Raw genomic sequence first — 20,585 nt, forward strand, 5'->3', positions numbered from 1 at the left:
TGATACTCATATCGTCAGGGGTTGAAACCGTGATTATAATAACAATAATACAGAGTGCATGTTCAACATGAATTTTAAAAATATATATTTCCTTGAAACAAACATAATTTTTAAAAATATCAGAGTGTTTGTGATTTGAAGTCATGGTTACAGTCACGTCCCAGTTTGCCATCTGTTCTTGTCCAATGTACAGGTCCAATTTAGGGATAGAACTGCAGATAGACAATAAATAGATGTTGGTCTTGTACAATGCTCTTCTCAGACTGTACTTAAGCCATGTAATGTAATATATTAATATAAAACCAAATGCACAGTTAAAAGGTATGAAAAACAATCGAAGTAATACAGCATATTAATAGCATAATGGATAACAACCACATGATCATCTCAATAGATGCAGAAAAACATTTGACAAAATCTGATCCCCTCTTATGAAAAAACACCTAACAAAATAGGAGTAGAAGAGAACATCCCCAAACTGACAAAGTGCATCTGTGAAAAACCCACAGTTAACATGATGCATAGTGGTAGAAGCCTGAAAGCTTTCCACCTAAAATCGGGAACCAGACAATCATATCTATTCTCACCACTTCTATTCAACATTGTATTGGAGATTTTCGCCAGGGCTGTTAGGCAAGGAAAAGAAATAAAAGGCATCCAGATTGGAAAGGAAGCAGTTAGACTTTCTCTATTATCAGATAACATGACCTTATATAGAGAAAATCCTAAGGAATCCACTGAAACACTATAAGAACTAATATATTAGTTCAGCAAGTTAGCAGGATATAAACTCAGCTGTATTTCTGTGCACTAGGCACAAACAATTGGAAAGCGGAGTTAAGAAAACAATTCCATTTACAATAGTATCAAAAACCATAAAATACAGTGTGCCTGGGTGGCTCAGTTGGTTTAGCATCTGACTCTTGATCTTAGCTCAGGTCTTGACCTCAGGGTCGTGAGTTCAAGCCCTGCATTGGGCTCCATGCTGGGTGTGAAGCCTACTTTAAAAAATAATAAAATAAAATAAAATATTGAAGAATAAATTTAACAAAATAATTGTAAGACTTGTATACTAAAAATTACAAAACATTGTTGAAAGAAATTGCATAAGACCTAAATAAATGGAAAGACATCCTTATGTTCACAGATTAGAGGGTTAATATTGTTAAGATCACAGTACTCCCCCAATCTACCGATTCAATGTTATCCCTATCAAAAATCCAGTTGCCTTTTTTGCAGAAATTAACAAACTGATTCTAACATTCATTTGGACTTTCAAGGGAGCTAGAATAGTCAAAATGAGTTTTTAAAAGAATAAAGTTGAAGGACTCACATTTCTGATTTCTAAACTTATCATAGTAATCAAAACAGTGTGGTACTGTCATAATGGCAGACATAGAACATACAGCCCAGAAGTAAACCTTAGAATATCTGGTCAAGTTATTTTCAAGTAGGGTGTCAAGACCATTCAATGGAGAAAGGACAGTCTTTTCAACAAATAGTGCTGGGGTGCCTGGGAGGCTCAGTTGGTTAAGTGTCCAACTCTTGATTTTGACTCAGGTCATGATCTCATGGTTCATGGGTTCGAGCCCAGTGTTGGGCTCTGTGCTGACAGCGCAGAAACTATTTGGGATTCTCTCTCTGCCTGTCTCTCTCTCTCTCTCTCAAAAATAAATAAATAAACATTTAGGAAACAACCAAATAGTGCTAAGATAATTGAATATCCATGTGTAAATATGAAGTTGGACCCTTACTTTGCATGATATACAGAAATTAACTCAAATAGACCAAAGACCTAAATGTAAGGTCTAAAACTATGAACACAAGGGGAAAACATCATGACATCGGATTTAGCAATGATTTCTTTTTTTAAAAAACATTTATTATTATTTATTTTCAAGAGAGAGAGAAAGAGAGAGAGACAAAGCACAAGCAGGAGAAGGGCAGAGAGAGAGAGAAACATGGAATCCGAAGCAGGCTCCAGGCTCTGAGCTGTCAGCACAGAGCCTGACACAGGGCTTAAACCCACAAACTGCGAGATCATGACACAAGCTGAAGTCAGATGCTTAACCAACTGAGCCACTCAGGCACCCTGTGGCAATGATTTCTTGGATATGACCTCAAAAGCACAGGCAACAAAAGAAAAAATAGGTAAATGGGACTTCATCAAAATTAAAAGCTTTTCAGTGGAGTAGAAAGGCAATCCACAGAATGGGATAAAATATTTGCAAAGTACATATATAAGAAATTAATATCCAGAATATATATAAAACTCAACTACAAAAAGACAAACAGTCCAATTCAAAAATGGGGAAAGGACTTAAATAGGTTTATCTCCAAAGAAAATATGCACATGGCCAATAAGCACATGAAAAGATTCTCAACATCATTAGTCATTAGGGAAATGCAAATCAGAACCATAAGATAACCACTTCAAAGCCACTAGAATGGCTATAAATTTAAAAAAAAGAAAAATGTTCACCTGGAGGTAGAGAAATTGGAGCCCTATACACTAATGATGGGAATGTAAATTGGTGCAGCCAGTAGAGAAAACAATTTGGGCACTCTTCAAAAAAATGCTAAACATAAAGTTACCATATGATCTAGCAATTCCACTCCTAGGTATTTACCCAAGAGAAATGAAAAAATATTCCCATAAAAGTTTTTGCACATATGTTCATAATAGCATTATTCATGATAGCCAAAAAATGGAAACAACCCAAATGTCCATCAACAAATGAATAAACAAAATTTGGTATATACATAAAATGGAATATTATTCAGCCATAAAAAGGAATGAAGTTCTTGGGTTTCCCAGGTGGCTCAGTCGGTTAAGCGTCTGACTTCGACTCAGGTCATGATCTCACAGTCAATGAGTTCAAGCCCTGCATCAGATTCTATGCTGACAGTACAGAGCCTGTTTGGGTTTCTCTTTCTGTGTCCCTCCCCCATTCACACTTGCCTGTGTTCTCTCTCTCCTTCTCTCTCTCTCTCTCTCTCTCTCAAAATAAATAAATAAACTTAAAAAATATATAGTGATGAACCTGGAAAACATTATAAGTGGGAGAACCCAGACAGAAAAGGCCACATATTATATAATTCAGTTACATGAAACATGCAAAGTAGGCAAATTCATAGAGACAGAAGGTAGAATAGTAGTGGCTGTTGGGATGATGTGAGGAGGGGCCCATGGGAAATGTTTGTTCATGTGTATAGGGGTGATAAAAATGTTTAAAAATTGAGTAGGGTGACATGTTGGGCTGACAGCTCAGAGCCTGGAGCCTGCTTCGGATTCTGTGTCTCCCTCTCTCTCTCTACCCCTCCTCAACTCATGCTCTGTCTCTCTCTCTCTCTCTCTCTCTCTCTCTCTCTCTCTCTCTCAAAAAGTGAATAAATATTAAAAAAAATTTTTTTAAATTGACTAGGGTGACAGTTGTGCAACTCTGTGAATATACAAAAAAAACCCTCACTGAATTGTACACTTTCAAAAATGAATTTTATAGTATGTGAATTTTATCTTAACTTAAAAGAAGGGACATAAATAGCTCAGCAATATTTTAGCATGGAAGGATTTAACTCTGACACTGCTCTGACATCTTGATGGGGTTTGCTGATAATTCCAGGCAAGAAAGGATATGAATGTTCTCTTTGCAGAGGGAAGAGCTGTAGAGTTAGGAACAGCAGGGGTTTCAGTTTGGGGCGCAGGGAGCAGGGAGAGGTGCTTTTGTTTTAATTGGGTAATCTGTTAGTACAATGTATGGCAAGATGTTACAGATGTTTCTTTTCATATGAACAAATGAGGTATCATTAGGGATCTTTAGAATTTTTTTTTATTATAGTAGGCATCACACCAGCGGTTACAGATTTCAGGTTATAAAAACAAAGCAAAAGTTTCCATAGTCTGAAATGATTTGATATATGACTAAGTCTTCTCCTCTGGCTTCTAAGATGAAAGGCCCCAGAGTTCCTCTTTCAAATGATGAATCAATGATGGTGATAAAAATGACTACTGAAAGCTGAATATTAAACCTCTTACTTGCATTTTCTCATTTTAATTTCCCCATCATCACTGACATGGTGGTTGAGCATTTACCCAAGGTCATACAGCAAGTCAGTGCCAGACCTGGGCTGCAACCTCACACCTGTGTGATCCCAAGACCTCACTCATAACCACTGGACTATGCCCTTGGCTTCCTCCAGGGAAGATTCCCCCCAAGGTTTACAGCACCTGGGATTCCAGCCACACCAAGTAGGGGAGGCAGTAGTGTTGGAGAGGGAACACTGTGAGCTGGGGAGTCCAGGACCTGATTCTAGTCTGGCTTTTCCCTAATCAACCGTGTGACCTTGGGCAAGAAGCTTGACCTCACAGAGGCATAGTTTCCTGATTTGTAAAGTGTAGGAAATTTATCCCAAGGATCCCTGTAGTTCCTTCTAACTTGAGCATTTGGTCTGAGTCCAGCTTGGTTTACTAACACTAAGAAAACGTCAGATTCAGTTGTAACAGAGACACTAAGGAACAGAAACCTTGGAGTCAGTATAGGATGGTGACTTGGGGAGCCTGGTCTTTGGTGACAGTCTGATATGGCACTGGTTCCATCACTAATCTCAGTGTGATGTTGAGCAAGTTCCTTAATCTCTGTCCCTGTCTGCTAAAATGGGGATAATAATAGCATAGAGTGCTATGCCATCTGCACAGAGTGGTTGTGAGGACTGAGTAAGATTTCTGTAGGTACGAGTACATAGTAAGTACTAGTTATTATCCATTACTAATAACATAGTAGTCATTATTATATATTATTTAATAATTATGGATTTATGATTATTACCATTGATGGTTATAATTATAATATAGAGACACTGAATCCTTAAGGGTAATTAGTGTGTGTTTAAGTAGCCCAGCCAAGCCAGACTCTGGAATTTAGGTGGCCTACATGGGCTCAGTTCTAGAACTATCCACATCTACTGGGTCAACCATCCCTCAGGAATGTGCTGCTGGGTAAAAGAGCATTAGATTGTCACTAACACTCCAGACTTCCCTATTACCTTTGAGTCACTAATGCCATTTTCCTCTAACAGCACAGCACATTATCACAGCTTGCCATATGAATTTTGGATGAATTAACTTTGTTTACCCAAAGTAGTCAGGAATAGATAGGCAGTCAATGAGAGATACTGATAAAACAGTTAGTTTATGTGCTGTAGAAAGAAAAGAAACTTCTGCTGCCTGGTAGTTTCCCAACATGGGTGGGAAATTCTTCTGTCTTTCAGTGTTGCTAGATAATACTATAAGCACAGATGATGTATTTATAATACTCTTTATCATGGTATTATTTATGGTGGTAAAAAATTATAAACACAACATTAACTACTAGAGAGCCATTAAAATCAAATATTAGAAAGCTAGTTTTAGAGCTGGGGAAATGTGCACTGGAGAGTAAGTTTTTTTAAAAGGTTAGAAAAAAGTATGTGGCCCTGCTAGGAATTTACCCAGGGGATACAGGAGTGCTGATGCATAGGGGCACATGTACCCCAATGTTTACAGCGGTGCTTTCAACAATAGCCAAATTACAGAAAGAGCCTAAATGTCCATCAACTGACGAATGGATAAAGACGTGATTTATATATACAATGGAATACTACTTGGCAATGAGGAAGAATGAAATCTGGCCATGTGCAGCAATGTGGATGGAACTTATGCTAAGTGAAATAAGTCAGTCAGAGAAAGACACATACCATATGTTTTCACTCATTTGTAGACCTTGAGACACTTAACAGAAGACCATGGGGGAGGGGAAGGGGAAAAAAAAGTTACAGAGAGGGAGGGGGGCAAACCGTAAGAGACTCTTAAATACTGAGAACAAACTGAGGGTTGATGGGGGGTGGGGGAGAGGGGAAAGTAGGTGATGGACACTGAGGAGGGCACTTGTTGGGATGAGCACTGGGTGTTGTATGGAAACCAATCTGACAATAAATTATATTAAAAAAAGAAAAAGAGAGAAAAAAGTATGTGCCCTAATTTGGTAAATACTGTGTGTATTTATAGAAAAAAAAAATCAAATGCTGCAACAAAACTATTAGGAGAGATTGGGTATGGGATTATTGATTATTTTAATTTTCCTCTTTATGCTTCTCTAAATTTTCAGTACTTTCACAGTGAGCTCATATTTCTTTGAAAATCCAAGTGCAGAAGTTATTTTTTATTAATAAGAATTGTGAGGGGTTTTTTTTCTGCTATGAAGCTTTTCAGTCCAGTAAACTGTTTTATCTGAATATGGTTTAAATAACAATTGAGGCTTATGGTTTTATCTTTTTTTTTTTTTTAAGTACTGACTTAGAAATAACATGCTTCATTGATTTTGTGAACTCATCTTTTTCATTGTAGTATTGAGGACAGGCCAGACACATTTGTTGCAAGATTGATTTCTTACTCTGAAAACCAATAACAGATAATGAGAAAGAATCACCAATTACCTAACCTTTCTGTAAACCCATTACTTCCCTGTTGAAAAGCAATTTTCAACTCTGCCTGAGATTAGTGTCTTTAAGCCAACTCTAAATCTTTTGCAAAAAGAAATTAACATCCTTCCTCTGCTGTCTTACTTTATAATTGGTATTGTACCACTCAAAGTCCGTTAAATGTGCAGTTGATAAATCAAATGCTTAACTTAAAAAAATAAAGGGACTGTCTACAAAATTAATCAAATCAAAGAAAAATGGATAAAGTAGATACCATAAAATTTTTTTCTACTTTCTTCCCTAATTTTAATTTGAAGTAACTTTTCTTTTTTTTTTTTTTTAATTTTTTTTCAACGTTTTTAATTTATTTTTGGGACAGAGAGAGACATAGCATGAACAGGGGAGGGGCAGAGAGAGAGGGAGACACAGAATCGGAAACAGGCTCCAGGCTCTGAGCCATCAGCCCAGAGCCCGACGCGGGGCTCGAACCCACGGACCGCGAGATCGTGACCTGGCTGAAGTCGGACGCTTAACCGACTGCGCCACCCAGGCGCCCCTGAAGTAACTTTTCAAAAACAATATTTTAGTATTTATTGGAAAAAAATCTGAACAGCTCAGATGCTGAACCAGCTTGTGTCCGTAAGAAGACTGAGATTTTGTTTTCTGGATGAATTTTTCAGTTATCATTTTGGTATATTTTAAAAACACTTTACTTGTACAGTAGAAAATAGTTTTAAAAAAACAAAATGCGATCTGTAAGCACTTACTAGTTTGGTATATACTGGACAGATACGCAAACATATGCCTACATTTGTAAAATTATTTTTCCTCGTAATAGGATTATATTTCATTGTTCCCAACTTGGCAATTTTTTCCCCAAAATTTATCGTGAAAAATTTTCAATGTCGGTATGTGTAAATTTGCCTCACTCTATTTTTTTGCAAGAATTCCTGTCAGGTAAAATCCTGGAAGTGGTATTGTTAGGACAAAGGATATGCTGTTTAAGTTTTGGTTTGCCTTCCCAGAAAGCTGTGTCCGCTTCACCAACACTCAGAGAATGAGAAGGAAAGGTGAGTTCCAGAAGCAGAGCTCTTGACAGCTACTCTGGAAGGTTTACCTTGGTTCAAAAACAAACAAATGTTAAGTGACCATCAAAATCTAACACAAGTTCTATGCTCTATTTTCCGTTGAAGTCACATTCCTGTAAGGCATAATCCTGCTATTAAACAATAAAAATTCAACTGAGGAAATTGGAAGATCTCAGTGGTTTTATTAAGCTACTCGTTTGTGAGTGGGCAGCATCCCACCTAGCAAGTACAGCAGAACTTCTGGGAGGAGTTGTACAAAACCCAATGCTTTTATAGGAAGCTGGGTGAGGCATGGGGGTTATTAGTAAAAGAAAAGAAGGATTGTTTCAGGCAAGGTCACCTTCCCTTGGGGGAAAGGGCGGGGGTCTTATTAGGTGGATTACTTCATGTTTTGGGGGGGTGGGGGCGGTGATAGGGCCCACATGACCGATTACTTCAAGGTGGGGGGGGGGTGATGACCAGAAAATTCCAGATTGATTGGCTTAAAATTCCATTCCTAGAGAGGTTGAAAGTGCAATTAAATCTTGGTTTGCTCTCCTGGGGGCAAGTGACTCCACCTTGGGCCTATGGCTTTTTTTTTTTTTTTTTTTTAACAGACCCAGCAGGAAATCAGGGGACTCCATCTTCAGAGTCCATCTCCATCCCTCAGAATGCTGAGGTTAACAGAGGGCTGACCTTTGAAGTCAGAGCTGAATTTTAGCTCCATCTCCATATCAGTTGCAGAGTGTCTTCAGATAAATTGCTTGACATCTCTGACTTTTGTTTTGTCACCTATAGAATAGGGATAATCACACTTGTCTTACAACCTTCTTTGTAAGAATTAAATGAGTTTCTTGATGCAAAGGGCTAATAAATGGTAGAGAGGAAGAGGTAGGTGATAGGTATTGCTAAGAAAAGGGCATCCTAGAGGATAAAGTTTTAAAAACTTTTGCAAAAATCCTTGATTAGGGGTGCCTAGGGGATTCAGTCAGTTACGCGTCCAACTCTTGATCTCATCGTTGGTGAGTTCGAGCCGCTCAGTGTGGAGCCTGCTTGGGATTCTCTCTCTCTCTCTCTCTCTCTCTCTCTCTCTCTCTCTCTCTCTCTCTCTCTGCCCCTCCCCTGCTTGAGTTCTCTCCCTCTCTCTCTCCCTCTATCTCAAAATAAATAAATAAACTTTAAAGTAAAGGAAAACACTTGATGAAATTGCTAACATTCTAGTTAATATATGCTATGTAATACTATACCTTCTTCACCCCACCCACCATCGCCCTCCTCCCCCACCAGCACTATATTATTGTTTATCTGTCTCCTGTCCTACAGTGTTGTGTGTAAACAAAGATCTTTTCTTGTTCACTAAATCCCAACATCAATGTAGCCTGAAACAATCTTGCACATAGTAGGCACTGAATAATGAATGAATGAAATTTCTACTTAAGCCTTTCTTAAACCCATTCAGATGTATTAAGGCCTGCCCTTGGACACAGATCGCCCCCAAGGTAACTCAGGCTTGTCTGGGAGTAATGCAGAGTACTGGGCCAGGAGCCAGAATCTTCTGATGCCCGCTCAGCTTTTGCCTGTTCCAGGGCTGACCATTCACAAACTGGATTCTTGGGCAAGGCACATAATGCCTGCCTGTCGTGACATCCTCACATTATGCTAGAGATTATATGAGATTCGTTGGTAGACCAAGAAAGACCAAATGCCTTTAGTTTTAATTAGACCAAAAAGAAAAATAAATCGGAAATGGCAGGTTTTGCTGAGCTCAAGTCCAAGCCCACAGAAGAACTTTCCGGGCAAGTACGAACCCTGGGGCAGGGGGTAGGTTTCTGGGGGAGGGAGTTCCCCAATGACACTATACCCCAGAGCACTGGGGGAACAATTATCCAGAAAAAATGCTCATCAAGTTTAGAGGCTTTTCTGTGTTTTTCTGGACTGCACAATTTGTAGACAGCCCCCGGGAATAGCAGCTTATAATCAAAATCAGGGACTTTCTGATTACCAGAAAGGAAGCAAGAAACGAGAGGACTCTGGGGATGGCAGGGTGGATGCCTCTCAGAACAGCATCCCTTAAGGGAAGACATGGCCCAGATTTCCCTCTCTCGAGGCAGGCTGATTGCTTATATCCAACTGGAGACCCCAAAGTCTAGGATGATATATTTTTATGTATGTGTTTTGATCCTCTCACTACCCACATGGTTTCTTCATAGAGTCCCAGCAACAAAGCAGACTAAACTTCCCTGGACACTACCTAACCTCACGAACACCTTAAGCCCTGTTCTCCCATTGAGAATCACTGAGTGTGGCAAGTTCTGAAGGGACTGTAATTCCCACGTAAATGATATATAGACAGCAAGCTTGAGGAAAGCTACTGTGTCCTGTGATAGTATTGTCCCCTTGTGGGAATTATTAAAGGCTCTGAGAAGTACTGCAGTTAAAATAGTGGTGGTGTGGGGGAAGGAATCTTGTTTAACTTTGTTTAACCCAATATGTCTCTAAATTATTAACCAAGAAACCATGCTCTGCATAAAAATCACTGTAATAGTCTTTGGAAAATGCTTAAAGCATAGGAACATTCTTTTGAACTTATAAGAAGGAAAGGAAAGGGCACTTGTAAGTTTCTGGGTGCTATATTCTAATGTAGTTGTAGTGATTGAAGTGATGGTTCCAGACTGACCAAGGGGAGAACTACTTGCACTCTAAGGTAAAATCCTTACCTTTGTAGTTTGAACAGTTTATTTGATCAGATCATTCCAAAGAACAAGCACTAGAAGTTGATTTATATTAATATCACTCTAGATGCGTCTAAAAACCAGAATGTCAGTATGGCATTCTGTTGTTCCAAGAGATCATATGCTGAGCGATCAGCACATGACCTCTAAAGTCCCGTAGACCCTGATTCAAATCTCTGCTCCTGGCTTATTTCTTACGTGACCTCTCATGTGAGCCTCACGTAATAATACTATTGACTCCCTGAATTAATTGATATGAAATGTTTAGTTCAGGAAGCTAATATCGAGCAGGGAATCAGAATTTGAAGATCCTGGGTCTCGTGGTAAATATTTCCAAGTTGGGACTGTGTCCAGAGATACAGCCCTATTCTACTATAGAATAGCAAGTAACTGAAGAACATAGAGCTACGAGCAAACATTGACTGTGAATTAGGTACGTAATTTTATTCACCATGAACTTTCTAAAATTTTTTTCACAAGAGGAGAACTGTAGCATCCAGGGGGCTTTATGAATTTTGCTCCACAATTAATAAGGAAGCATCAAGGGTCATGGAGCCCTGGGTTTTTCATCCATTGTAGAGTTGTCCATCTTGCAGACAATTGGCAGGGGGGTAGTGTGAGGATGACTTAGAGCTGGGAGCTGGGGCCATGTGGCATGTGAAAGGCAAGGAGGTTATATGGAGAGCTCAGCAAGAATGAGAAAAAGTGGAAAGTTTCTAACAGCTGCTAAAAGTGTGGAAATTGTGGGACAGAAAATTATGTCCCAAGATTTCTGGGATGTGTCTTCATGGGGCATGATGTAAAATCCCTGAGTACTTCTGCTTTAAGGAAACCTACACGAAAGGTCTACATTATGTTTCTAGGATTCTAATGTCAGATTTGTGTTTCCTTTGAGTGTGATGTTATGTTTATACTGAGACACCTGGGGCCATGGCATTTATTGGGGTTACAATGACCAGGCGTCTTTTTCTTCTTTCATTCAATTTTTTAGGTCTCCTTTATTGCTCTTTCTCACCAGCCAGCAGACTCTATTCATCAGAGCATGTGATTCCTATCTCAAGATATATTGCATTTATAATATATTATCTTACATCATTTGTATAGTTTATTAAATTTTCTCTTACATATTAGATAAGTGATTTCACAAGATATAGGCGCTCCTTTTCTTTCACAGAGTGTTATACTTTGAAATCATGTTTCAGAGTTGGTTACTTCTGGGAAGACTTCCCATATATGGCTAATTCCACTGTACATAAATTATCAATATCCAGAAGCTGCTGTCTGCTTGTCATCAGGCCACATTCTGACTCAATTTTCAGGAAATCCAGTTCTTTCTAAAGCATTCAGAAAGTTGGAGAGCAAAGCCATGTGGGCCATGTAGATTTGGACACTTGCTGTATTTTAAAAAAATTTTTTTTTTATTTTTTTTATTTATTTTTTTTTCAACGTTTATTTATTTTTGGGACAGAGAGAGACAGAGCATGAACGGGGGAGGGACAGAGAGAGAGGGAGACACAGAATCTGAAACAGGCTCCAGGCTCCGAGCCATCAGCCCAGAGCCCGACGCGGGGCTCGAACTCACGGACCGTGAGATCGTGACCTGGCTGAAGTCGGACGCTTAACCGACTGCGCCACCCAGGCGCCCCCAAAATTTTTTTTTTAACGTTTATTTATTTTTGAGACAGAGAGAGACAGAGCATGAATGGGGGAGGGTCAGAGAGAGAGGGAGACACAGAATCCAAAACAGGCTCCAGGCTCTGAGCAGTCAGCACAGAGCCTGATGCGGGGCTTGAACTCACGGACTGTGAGATCACGACCTGAGCCGAAGTCGGACGCTTAACCGACTGAGCCACCCAAGCGCCCCAAGACACTTGCTGTATTTTAATTAATTTCAAATAAGAGCTTAGAGAGAACCAAATATAATTTGGTATCCCTTACTTTCCACTGTAGTTGATTTTTGGTAGGTTGGTCCAAAAGACGGATAAAAATGGCTACAATAAATCATTGTATTCCTTAGTCACCCGTTTGCCTTTTAGAATCAAAGAGAAACAATAATTTGGATACTACAGTTTTTATACAGAAGACAAAACAGAAAGTTCTGACTGGAATATATTCAAAATAGGATCAGGAGATCAGTGGAGAGCAGTGTAGTTCAAACTTTAAAGTTTTCTCCTCACAATTTTTGTTAGATTGTCACTGAGAGCACTCTTGCAAAAGGGAGCAACTTAATTAAATAGCAAGTATCACCAAGAACTTTTCCTGAGCTATGCTTCAGAGGTGGTGGCTGAGCTGCATGGGACAGGATGGGTCAAGAGAAGAATGGCAGAGCCCAGACCATCAACAGAGATGCCCTGTCAGCGGGGTGGTCTACGAACTAGGAGCTCCCAGGGCAGACCTGGTTTATGTCTTTCTCTCCCACATCATTACAGATTTATTAATTTGGGCAGACGGTATGGCCTACTTTTGGATCAGAAGATATGGTCACCATACTTACAGAGGAAAGTACACTGCCCTTCCCAGAAGGTACACAATGAAGGGAAGGCTAGAGAAGATGTGGACTTTAAGAGAGAAGGGAAGTTTTATTAGTTTGTTTTTAAGGGTAAAGGAAACTGAACACTTGTGTAAGCAAAAAAGAATCCGTGGAAAGAAAGGGACTGATGGTGGACATAACCACAGAGGCAAGTTGAATAAACTTAGTCACAAACCTAGGTGGGCCTTGGGGAGGAGGAAGTGCACACCTTTCTCAGAGAAGGAGGAGAAACGTAAGAAATAGGGCCATTTGAATTCACAGAAGTAGTCCCTGACACTTGGCAGTTATCATAGTGTATAAACATGTAGTAGGTATCAAACATGATAGTTATGCTTGTGGTGAGCACAGCATAGTATTCAAACTTGTCAAATCATTGTGTTTTACACCTGAAACTAATGTAACATTGTGTGTCAACTACACTCAAAAAAAATTTTTTTAAGAAATAAATAAATATAAGGAAAATACAGGTGGGTTTGGGAGTGTCAGAAGAATAGAACAGCCCTACTGCAGAGGTAAAGAGGACAGTGAGTTATTTAGGAAAAAAATTTAGAAATTCATGTCAAGTCTGAAACTGCCCTGAGAGCCCAGCTGAAGTTAGATAACATAAATTAGCAAGCATCCCATCACCAAGTAACATCAATGTCATTGTCATCATATAGCAACCCAGAATCCAATTATGCATGGTTGAGTTTGCCAAACATTGAGGATTGGGAAGTAAGTACGTGGTGGAAAGTCAAGGTGACTCGGGAGGGCATCTTGGGTGTTGTGGGCGCCATGTTAAAACTCTAAGGATGCACCCAGACTAAGGCCAGGAACTGGAAGTCTGCCAAAGACAAAGAAGGTTTAGTAGAAAGGGCAGAAGGGAAAAGCAGTCAGATTCAAGGCCAAGGACTTCAGGGTTCAGTACTACAGGGATGGAGCACTTTGGAGTGATGATTCCAAGGCTGTCAACAATAGAGATTTTAAAAAGAGTCAAGGATGCTAAGGTTTGAATGTTGACGAAGACTTCCTTTTTCACTTTTTTTTTCAACTTTGTTTATTTTGAGAGAGAGAGAGTAGGGGAGGGGCAGAGAGAGAGGCAGAGAGAGAATCACAAGCAGGCTCTGCATTGCCAGTGCAGAGCCCAACTCAGGGCTTGAACTCACAAACCATGAGATCATGACATGAGGCAAAATCCAGAGTCACTTAACTGACTGAGCCACCCAGGCGCCTGGACAAAGTCCTCCTCATGAACTTTACCACTGTCCAGTGTCCAAGCCAGATGACCATCGGCAATGAGGAATGCCATGCCATCTGAAGGGCTTTATTCTGCCAAAGGGCCAATAAGCCTGTTTTAAGAAATCAGGAATGTAAGAAAGATTCTGAGGAAATAAAATGTGGTCCCCTCATGAACCACTATAAGAAGCATGAAGAGGAGCTGGCCAGGAAGGGACCTCTGGGAAGGAAAAGGTGTGAACTGGATAAGGAGTAGGAGCAGTTTGGCCCGCACACAGATCAGCGTTTCCTGAGGGGCTCCCAGCAGCTCTGGTCTATACAGAGTGGCTTAGTAGGTGTGATATGTAAAATGTGACTCTGGGGAAGCACTGGATCAAGCAATGTAAATGGATTTCTTTACTGCAAGACCCCTTAGAACCTTTAACAGTATACCTGTGTGCCTCATGTTTCCAGGAAGAGGATTTGTGACATGAATACATGATATTTCCCCAACTTAGCCACAAAACTGATCATACTTGGGACATTCTGTTCTAGTGCTCATCATAGGTTTTTGAATAGCTTTTTAAATGGGTGGATGGATGGATGGATGGTTGGTTAAGTAGATGAATGAATGAATGAATGAATGACTTGTAGGCAGGAAATTAAGAGACAGATAGGGAGGGGCGCCTGGGTGGCTCAGTCGGTTGAACGTCCGACTTCGGCTCAGGTCACGATCTCGCGGTCTGTGAGTTCGAGCCCCGCGTCGGGCTCTGGGCTAATGGCTCAGAGCCTGGAGCCTGCTTCCGATTCTGTGTCTCCCTCTCTCTGCCCCTCCCCCATTCATGCTCTGTCTCTCTCTGTCTCAAAAATAAATAAACGTTAAAAAAATTAAAAAAAAAAGAGGGAGAGTGGTCAAAATAAAGTGAATTTGTGCTAAGGGAATAATTTGGAGCCTATGAACGCATTTGGTTCTTATGTCTAATGCACTGGCTGCTCTCCCTCCCTCACCAGTTTCTTACTGCCACTTGTGGATACTTCCGTTATCACGGCTTCTAAGCAGAAATTTAAAAACCAGCACACCTGTGTCAGGAGCATGGGGACAAATGTGGGTTTGAGAGGCAATCTATTATTTATTTGTTCTATTTATGTAGACACATCTCCTTATTACCTATTCCTCCCTTACTTTTACAAGTGATTCTGTCCCTGCAAACCTCCAAATGGTTCTCGGTGGAATCAGTCTTTGAGGGTGGAAGGTTGGCAGGTAGACTGAAGCTTTGAACCTTGTGTACAGAGAGTCCCCGGGGACTCCTGGGTGTTTACACACAGGGTACACATACCTCTTCCCCTCCAGCCTTCTTTCCTCTTCCATCTCAATTCCTGTGCCCACACCCACCCTCATTTCTTTTTACTCTGGTGGTTAGCACTGGTGGATGAGGAAACAAATGGTACATTTTCCTTCCCTACTACTCTGCAAAGTGTCACAGTGAACTGATTAGAGAATGGTGTGTGAGACCAATTCCACTTCTGAAAATGGGAAACTGAGCATTTCCCCACCCCCAGGGGGCAGGAGCAAGCAGGCAGGACAGTTATCAGAAGGGTCTCCATAACAAGATAGTATAGAACTATTCACCAAGCAGAAACTTGGTTAAGAAACCTGTAAGATTTTTAGTGGCTCTCAAGTAAACATCTGTTGTAAGGATATCAACCTTGGTGTCACCACAACTTTCATTGCTTTATTTCAGAACGTCAGCCAGGCACCTCCATGGCCAATTCTAGTGCCCTCCCTTCAAGTTCAGCTGGGATCAGCAAGGAGCTGATTGATCTGCAGCCCCTCATTCAGTTCCCAGAGGAAGTCGCCAGCATCCTGATGGAGCAGGAACAGAACATTTACCGAAGGGTCTTGCCAGTTGACTACCTTTGCTTCTTGACCCGGGACTTGGGCTCTCCAGAATGCCAGACATCCCTGCCCTGCCTCAAAGCGTCCATCTCAGCATCAATTCTTAACTCCCAGAACGGAGAACACAATGCCCTGGAAGATCTTGTGATGAGATTTAATGAGGTAAGAAACCACTTGGAGATGTGGCGATTCAATTGCTAGTAAGTGATTTTTAAACGTATTTCTCCTTTTAGGTTTGTCTGTTATTGGTGTCTCATCTACCTGTTGGTCTTGTGACTTCCATGGTGGCTGCTTTCTTTCCAAGCAATGAGATCAACAACACATTGTCACCCTCTCTGTCACTTCCCTCCAACCTGCCCTTGGCCTAACTGATCCTATCTCCACCAAGTCCATGGGCCTTCTCCCTTTGGACAACCAGTCCAAAATACTCTCCCTGGGCCCATTTTCCAATATTCCCCTCATTGTTCCTACAAGTGCTTTTAAAACCACATATCTTTGACAGTGTGATCTCTGGCCATGGATCTGTCTAGCCCACCCCTTCTTCCACTATCAGGGCTTCTAAGCAGAAATTTAAAAACCAACACACCTGGGTCAGGAGCATGGGGACAAATGTGGATTTGAGAGGCAATCAATCACCCCACTCCTGTTCCCTGCATGCCATCAAAATCCTCAGCCCCAGAAAGTCCCTCCAAAGCCTCTGAGACCTTACCAGAACCCAGAGCTGGTGAGAACAGTTTTGACCAGAGACTGGAAATACTGGAATACTTGAGCAGAAGACACTGTGAGAGGTGTAGGGGCTGGCTGGGTGGAAAAGAGCCAATGGTTGACATGGTGTGGTCCTGGACCAAAGAAGGAAAGGCAGGTCTCCATCCAGTGCCGGGACCAGGGGATGCTGTGCTCTTAGGCTTACAGAACATTTTCTTTCCCCATATAACCCCACACCCAGAGTTTTCTGTTCTACATTTTATTTCTTTTAGGCTTAATTTCTTTTCTTTGAATGTTAAAACACAAAATTTCCATCTGCGTTTGTTGATTGGCTTAACTCCACAAATGGAGTAGTTTCTTAATTTAGTAATCCAGTAAACTACTAAAATGCTGAGGTTGCCCCTGATCTGTGTCCCATATATCTCTGATGGACAGAAGACCAGTCAGACTTTGTTACTTAAAGCCTTTCCAACTGTGGCAGCTCACCTCGCAGCCTCCACAGCCTGCCGATCATGACTCCAATGATGGTGGTAAATGTCAGTGACCGTGATAAGGCCCAGTGGATGCAGAAAGTGTTAGAGGCTGAGTCCAGGCAATTCTGTGTCCAGACATGCCCCAAACAGCATTCCTCAAAAGGAGATCTGTTATCCTCAGGAACTGCTGATACCATCTGGCATTGTCATGCTCATCATTTTACACGTACCATTTATTTGCTCCTCCCAACAACCCTGGGAGACAGATACTCTCATTAGCCCCATATTACCAATGGGGACACTGGGACACCAGGACATGAAGTCATTTGCCCAAAGTTACATAGGTGGTCGATGACAATAGTGATATCCAGACCTGCATCATCAGGCTCCAGAGCCTGGGCTGTGAACCACTACACAACTGTTCCAGGCTCACGTGGAGGGGTGGCACTTGATCCCACCCCAAAGCAAGTAAGTAGACTCTGGGAATCTACTTGAGAGCCTGTGAACCACACTGCCCCTAAATCGCTTTTTAAAATAAATCTCCTGATGTTCTTGATTTTCCCTACTGATAAAAACAGGGTGGAAAATGGAAGTTCCAGTAAATTGAGTGTTTTATTAGTAGATTTTACTGTATTTTGTGTACTGCTTTAAACTTCAGATCTACTCACTCTCACGGCCTTAGGACCTTATCCTTGTCTGTTGTTGTTTTCGTTGTCGTTCTAATTCTACCTGAAGTTTGCTTTGCCTGAACTTTTAAAGTCTAATTTTAAATTAATTTTGGAGAAAGAAAGCTTCAGTTTCTTCCATTCACTCCCATAACCTTGGGAATCAAAGATGAATCAGTGATTTCGCTAATTCAGATTTAGTGATGATACGAAGCACAGCTGGGTTGAGGCGTGCTTTGGACTATCTCTGAAAATAGTTTAGCTAAGCAACTTCAGAACATAAACAAGATTTCTGGGAAAACACTTAAACTACTTAAGAGAACAGTCTGTTTTCAAGTATTCTCAAGCATCTATTTTCATACAAATTATGGGTATACTGATTAAAAATCAGTCCTATGTATGGTCACTACAGGCAGATGAGAAAAAACCTCCAGTAGGCAACACTGGCTAGCTAACTTCTAGTTGCTTTATATCCCTTAGTGTAGAAAGAGAATTAAAAGAGAATTCTTAAATTCAGATTTTCACATGGTTAGAAGGGTCTTGCCTCCAAGGTAGTGTGGCTTTACCTTCTGTAAAGAAAAGGGAGGAAAGGAGCTAGCATTTATTTACTAGGTGCTCTGGACTGGACATTTTCACATTTTAAATCCCATTTAATCCTCATCATGGTTGTGTAAGGTGGATGTCATTATCCCTGACTCACAAAGAAAGTAAAGCTTAAATAGCAAAATAAATAATGATAGTATTGGGTTATGACTCATAGAATAAGTATTTATGAGTCCATACTGATATAAATAAATGAATAGCTAAAATAATAGGAGGGGAGGGGTCGCTCTTAATTATAAAAGAATCAATTAATAAATGTGGCAGGATGAGAAAAATAGGAAATCACCATTAGGATCCCCCAGCAATAAATTGCTACAAGCAAGAACCACTGATGAATGCTAATATTACTGGGCAAAATTATGATGAGAAACAAGATACTGGCTTAGCCTAAAAGTATCTCTTCACAATGGGTGCCCAGCTGGCTCAATAGGAAGAGCACTTAACTCTTAATCTTGGGTCGTGAGTTCAAGCCCCATGTTAGGTGTAGAGATTACTTAAAGAAATAACTAAATAACTAAAAATTAAAAGTATCTCTCCATAAAATATTTATTAATTTCAAAAGGGAAATAGAACAGTGGAGGCACCCAGTATACACGTAACCTTAAGTAAGTGCTCCAGATCAACATGACCAGTAATAAAATATATTGACATATAACTCTTGCTACAGTGGCTCTCCTCTCTACTTGTTAAATTATCAAGTTCAAGGGGCTCCTGGGTGTCTCAGTCGGTTAAGCATCCAACCTCGGCTCAGGGAATGATCTTGCAGTTGGTGAGTTCGAGCCACTCATCAGGCTCTGTGCTGACAGCTCAGAGCCTGGAGCCACCTTTGGATTCTGTGTCTCCCTCTCTCTCCACCCTCCCCTGCTCATGGTCTCTCTCTCTCTCAAAAACAAATAAACATTTTTAAATATCTTTTAAAATAATTAATTAATTAATTAATTAACCAAGTTCAAGTTTATAGTAAAACTAGAATTGCTAATTGGGAATTTAATTAGTCTTGAGTCTCCTTTCCCTTTATCCTCTCTTTCTACTTCCTTTCTAAATCTCCTGTGCATCTATTCTTTTTCTACTCTTCTTTCTGTTTCTATTTTTATCTGATTTCCTATTATCACTCATTCATTCATTCATTCATTCATTCACTTAAGACTTATTGAGCACCTCTTGTGCTATAGCCTTCTCTTTTTTTCATCAGTGTGGCAAACATATTCCTTTAAATAGGAAAGTGGGTGATGGGCATTGAGGAGGGCACTTGGGAGGAGCACTGGGTGTTGTATGTAAGCCAATTTGACAATAAATTATATTTAAAAACATAAAGTAAAAAAAGAGAAATTAGCAGTATATGATAAAAATCAACAACATTATAAGACCATACTTTGGTTCTGTCAAAATTGGATGCACAAAATAAATGCACTGTCCTCCTTGGAAGGAAGATATATATTGCTTGAAACACTGGAGAATCTCAAAGACAAGAGAGAATATTAGCTCCATGGCAAGAGTGCTAGTCACTTAGGGGAGCAGTGAATGCGTTTATTTATGCATTCAATTATTCAGTTAACATATTTTCAGCACTTCTCAGAAGCAGGACACCATGGTGGATAAGCACTGAGGAAAATGAGTAACAGTCTGCGGCTGCCAGAAGCTACCAGTCTTAAATTGTAGTCAGGCACGAGCACAAATCACTACCAAAAAAGGCAGAAAGTACGTGCAGTGTGAGTGGCACAGATATGGGAGCTGGGGTGTCTGGATGGGTGATCGGAGCTTTCTCTGCTCAGCTATGGAGGTTGGGGCTGGGCCTTGAGGGATGGCTGGGATAGAGGGGGAACATCACAGGGAAGGGAGGATATTCTAGATGAGAAGACAGCCAGTTGTTGTTATGAGCAAGACTCATTGTCTAGGGAGGCAGCTTGCTCCTGATTGTCATTTGAACATGATCCTGAGCTAGAAGTTTCCCAAATTCTAACAATACTTTACACAATGACTTAACTGTAATGTGGGGAAAGGGGAGAAAATCCCTGATGCCTTTCGGGCAATGTTGCATAACATTTGTTCTTAGGAAAATATGGTTAAAATGCAATTCAAAGTAAAATCATAAAATAACTGGAAAAATGGCCTACATGAAGGAAGGCCAGGAGATAAATCATTTAAAATCAACTTACCGGGGCGCCTGGGTGGCTCAGTCAGTTAAGCGTCATACTCTTGGTTTTGGCTCAGGTCATGATCTTGCTGTTTCATGAGTTCAAGCCCTGTGTTGGGTTCTGTACTG

General features: G+C 40.5%; 1 protein-coding gene across 11 annotated transcripts in view; it reads left to right on the forward strand.

The window, feature by feature from the left end:
• Window positions 1-20,585, forward strand: part of PLCE1 (phospholipase C epsilon 1) — a 324,803-nt gene that overhangs the window by 159,393 nt on the left and 144,825 nt on the right. For all 11 annotated transcript variants that reach the window (XR_009252465.1, XM_058697220.1, XM_058697219.1 and 8 more), the window contains one exon: window positions 15,722-16,038. Coding sequence is in view for 10 of the 11 variants with exons in the window: in XM_058697220.1 (XP_058553203.1) it covers window positions 15,722-16,038 (317 nt within the window). In the remaining variant the exon portion in view is untranslated. The remainder of the gene's footprint in view (window positions 1-15,721; window positions 16,039-20,585) is intronic.

This window comes from Neofelis nebulosa, chromosome 13, assembly GCF_028018385.1.
Source record: "Neofelis nebulosa isolate mNeoNeb1 chromosome 13, mNeoNeb1.pri, whole genome shotgun sequence".
Taxonomy (NCBI): domain Eukaryota; kingdom Metazoa; phylum Chordata; class Mammalia; order Carnivora; family Felidae; genus Neofelis; species Neofelis nebulosa.